This window comes from Phoenix dactylifera, unplaced genomic scaffold, assembly GCF_009389715.1.
Source record: "Phoenix dactylifera cultivar Barhee BC4 unplaced genomic scaffold, palm_55x_up_171113_PBpolish2nd_filt_p 000237F, whole genome shotgun sequence".
NCBI classification, from domain to species: domain Eukaryota; kingdom Viridiplantae; phylum Streptophyta; class Magnoliopsida; order Arecales; family Arecaceae; genus Phoenix; species Phoenix dactylifera.
The window spans coordinates 801,631-805,174 of record NW_024067736.1 but is presented as its reverse complement, the minus strand read 5'-3'; the positions used below and the strand labels follow the sequence as shown (position 1 = coordinate 805,174).

Sequence of the window (3,544 nt, the reverse complement as noted above, 5' to 3'; positions counted from 1 at the left end):
TACTAAAATCAAATATTATAATTTAACAAAAATTTCTTTTTTATTCTTTTATTTGTTCTTTTAAAGTGCAATACGAAAAGAAAAAAAAAGGCAAATCTATTTTACAGTAAGCATCCAGGTCATATGTTGCTTTCCTAGATTGAGAGATATTCTTTATAGCATGGCTAGAAAAAGCATGCTTCTTCATCAGTGATGACAAAAGCTTAGGATTTAGCAAACAGCCAAACAGTAACAAATATCCATGAAATCAATCCAGCCAGATGTTACAATCACTTAAGTTCAAACAAACAGGCAGCTGCTGATGAAGAGACTGACTCATGATTAGCAAAAACCAAATGCAGCAAGGTGAGGTCTCCTTGAAGTTCCAGGACAAAATTAAAGCGTGACATTGATGGCTGTCAAACGCATGCATCCATCCAAGAGGACGCAAACACGCCAAGTGGTTCAAGCGTGATGCATGCCTCCGAACGCCATTCCAAAAGGCAAGCCAAAGACACCAAGGCTACGACCATCCACTATCCTCTTACTAGAACTAGGAAACCCTCGGACCTTGGTATATTTCTCCTTGTACCCATCTTTGCTTCCACCTTAGTGACACCAAACCCACGCTACTAGCTTGCTCCGACCAACCAACCCCTACATGTCCATCATCACACTGAATGCCATTGATAAGCTAAACCCTAGAAATGCGGGCATTAGAATAAATGAATAAACAAAGAGAACAAACACAAAGAGCAACAACCATCATTCATTTAAAATGCTTACAAGATACAAAAGTTGAGGGGCTGTGGATATATAGAACTCCTGCCCTCACCCACAAGGTGGTGGTGGTCAAAGAAGCATTCAAAGCTCATTCAAAGGAATAAATAAGATTACTTTGAATGGGGCCTGCATTGACTGATGGGTTCTTTTGACTGAAATCACAACTTAATTAAACGCCCCCTAAGTTAATAAATAACTACAAAGCGATCAAATATAAAAGAAGAAGCTTACATTGGTATAAAAGAAGAAAGTGAAAGAAGAAGAAGAAGAAGAAGCAGAAGAACAGGAGATAGCTAAGAAGATGGATCGAATTTGTAGTGCTTATCGACAGCCACCAAGACATCCCAAGTGCAACTGAGTCCCTTGGGGAAGACCACGAGATCTCCGGCACCAAACTCTACACATTCGGAGGATCCCTTCATGTAGGCCTTCACCTTTCCTCTGAGGAGATAACACGTCTCCTCTGCATCGTACTTAAGAGGGAACTTCCCTGGAGGGCAACCCCACCTGTAGATCAACAATAATAAACAAAAGAGAAGATTAAACAAAAGGAACCCCGCAACAACTGCAATATGGTGAGATAGTTGCGGTGCAAGTGTCCTTCTAGGAAAAGTATTGAGTACAGCTTACATTCTTACTCTAATATAACTAGCCAGCAGAAGTTAGATCCTCCCTTTGCTCAGAAAGAACCAAGAGAAGAGCGAAGGCTAAGAAGGGGAAACTCACTTGGGCCACGACTTGATGCCAAGCTCCAACAATCGTGACTCGGGAGGGTTCCTCTCCACGGTGATGGAGAGGGTGGGGGCATCAATCTCCATTGCATCTGGGTTTGAGCTTGTGGCCATGGAGGAGGGAAAAGAATGAGGAGCAGGGAGACGAAAAAGATAACCTTAGGAGAAGGGCTGTTGGTAGAGTTGCTGTTTCTTATATCATACGGAGAAGGCCAGGGTTGGGGGAATCTCTATTCATTACTTTGACGGAAATGTAGAAGGTGAGGGGTTTTAGTCCTTTTTTTTATCATGAGTCCATCTATAGGTATGAAATCCGAAAGGAAAAGAGAAATAGTTTGATAATTTTTCAGCCCGGAATATTAAAAACCAAGGGCCCAGGATATTTTGTCACTTACTGCATGCATATGATTATGGGCAATGTCTATTTGAAATGTCATTTATAGCCACAACACATTAAAGTAAAGAAAATTATAAAAAAAACACTAGTTTCGGTTAGCAATTGAGTGATAATTTTTAGATAATTTTGGCTTAATCAAACTTGCTCCAGTTAATGCCTTTAAAATTGTTTCAATTTTAGGATATAGTCACGTAATATCTATCTGAATAAATGCCTTTAAAATTGTTTCAATTTTAGGTTAGTTGGCAGATTAAAATGCATAGATCATCAGCACCAACTATATAATCAAAATTAAAAAATACACAAAAATTAATGATTTGGCTTCAAACTTTCATCATCCTTTCATTTTGTGTTTGAGACACAACTATCGAATAATTTGGGCGTACCAAATTCTACTAGTAACGCTTGATAACTTAAGGCGTCACTCTCTTTTGCATTGTGAAGCTCATAGATCTATTCAAATTTGATTTTTAGGGCCACTAGTGAAGCATCACCACTCATCACTACATGGATAAGTAGAGATAATAAATTATTCATCAGCAAAGACAATGTATACTATTTTTATATTTATTTTTTGTTTTATATAGCTGATCTTTAAATTTATAATTTACTCTTAATGTTTGACTTTGTCTCTAATAACTTTGTTTATTATATTAATAGAAAACCCCATCCTTTTTATTGTTGTCATCAACTAAGTTTTAATGCTGTTGGTGTTCTTTTGTTATCATCAACTAAATTTTAATGTTTTAAAATCCAAAAAAAACCGCAAAAAAACTAGCTCGTGCCAAGTGTCGCGAGACATGTAGCGCGATATTTGGACGAGATCGCAAGGGCGGCGAGTACGCGGCTTGTCCCTATCCGGTCAAAGATTGACCAAGGCTATAGCAACGTGGCAACGTGTCAGCTTCTGATTGGAACATTGCATTTCGGCTATTTGACCAAGACGCCGACATAGCGAGTCCGCCCTCCCCCGCCTGGGCTGAGTTGTCTCCTTCCGGTGACTCTATCCACCAGTTACCGCCACTCCCTAAGTTCACCGTGAGGGAACCACAAAAGACACGTGCGGCAGCGAAAGACGGGTCCTGCCCTATCGCGGGTTCAGAGATCGGACGGCCAGAGTTGGAGCAATCAAGCGGCTCCGATGGTATACATAAAACTAAAAAACTTTCTGATGTACCCGATTTCCAGGATGATGGGGACAATCAGCTGCGAAACACAGGACAGGATTCCGCGTAAAGTACTCAATTTAGCCGGATTCAGGGTACTTGTCATGCAGGGGCTGGTGGAATTCGCTGTGTGGTGAGATGGTGGTCGATCAACAGCAAGCAAGCATCACAGTGGAGAGTTTTCAAGAGCTATTTAGGAAGGTTTATGAATGATCCTTAGAGCAATCAACCATGCTCAAGATGAGGAAGAGTATGTGGAGTAAAAAATATGGTGAATTAACAGGGCAACCACAAGAAGCAACAAACATGGATGCAAGTATACTTCCATGGCCATCTATATGCACACAAACATGGTGGAAAACATATAATTCATAGTCATAAGGAAAGATAATAATGTTCACGATGAAAGGACTATATTTCACTTGCAATAGGGGATACATAATATTTTAATATAGGATTTTTTTTTATATGAATATCTTTTTAAAAAT

The 3,544-nt window shown here is 39.6% G+C and overlaps 1 protein-coding gene across 1 annotated transcript; it reads right to left on the bottom strand.

Moving 5' to 3' along the window:
* Window positions 1-732: 732 nt before the first annotated feature.
* LOC103702809 lies at window positions 733-1,733 on the bottom strand. The gene is made up of 2 exons (XM_008785376.4): window positions 1,489-1,733; window positions 733-1,269 (listed from the first exon to the last, which is right to left on the bottom strand). The coding sequence occupies exons 1-2, from the start codon at window positions 1,605-1,607 to the stop codon at window positions 1,056-1,058; spliced, it is 333 nt and encodes a 110-aa protein (XP_008783598.1). The 5' UTR covers window positions 1,608-1,733; the 3' UTR covers window positions 733-1,055.
* Between the last annotated feature and the right edge of the window lie 1,811 nt (window positions 1,734-3,544).

Bases quoted from the DNA above. Each gene is read 5' to 3' on its own strand.
- LOC103702809 (XM_008785376.4), bottom strand. From the start codon at position 1,607: ATGGCCACAAGCTCAAACCCAGATGCAATGGAGATTGATGCCCCCACC. The intron at 1,270-1,488 runs GTGAGTTTCCCC...GTTGATCTACAG, and splicing joins GGCATCAAGTCGTGGCCCAA to GTGGGGTTGCCCTCCAGGGA.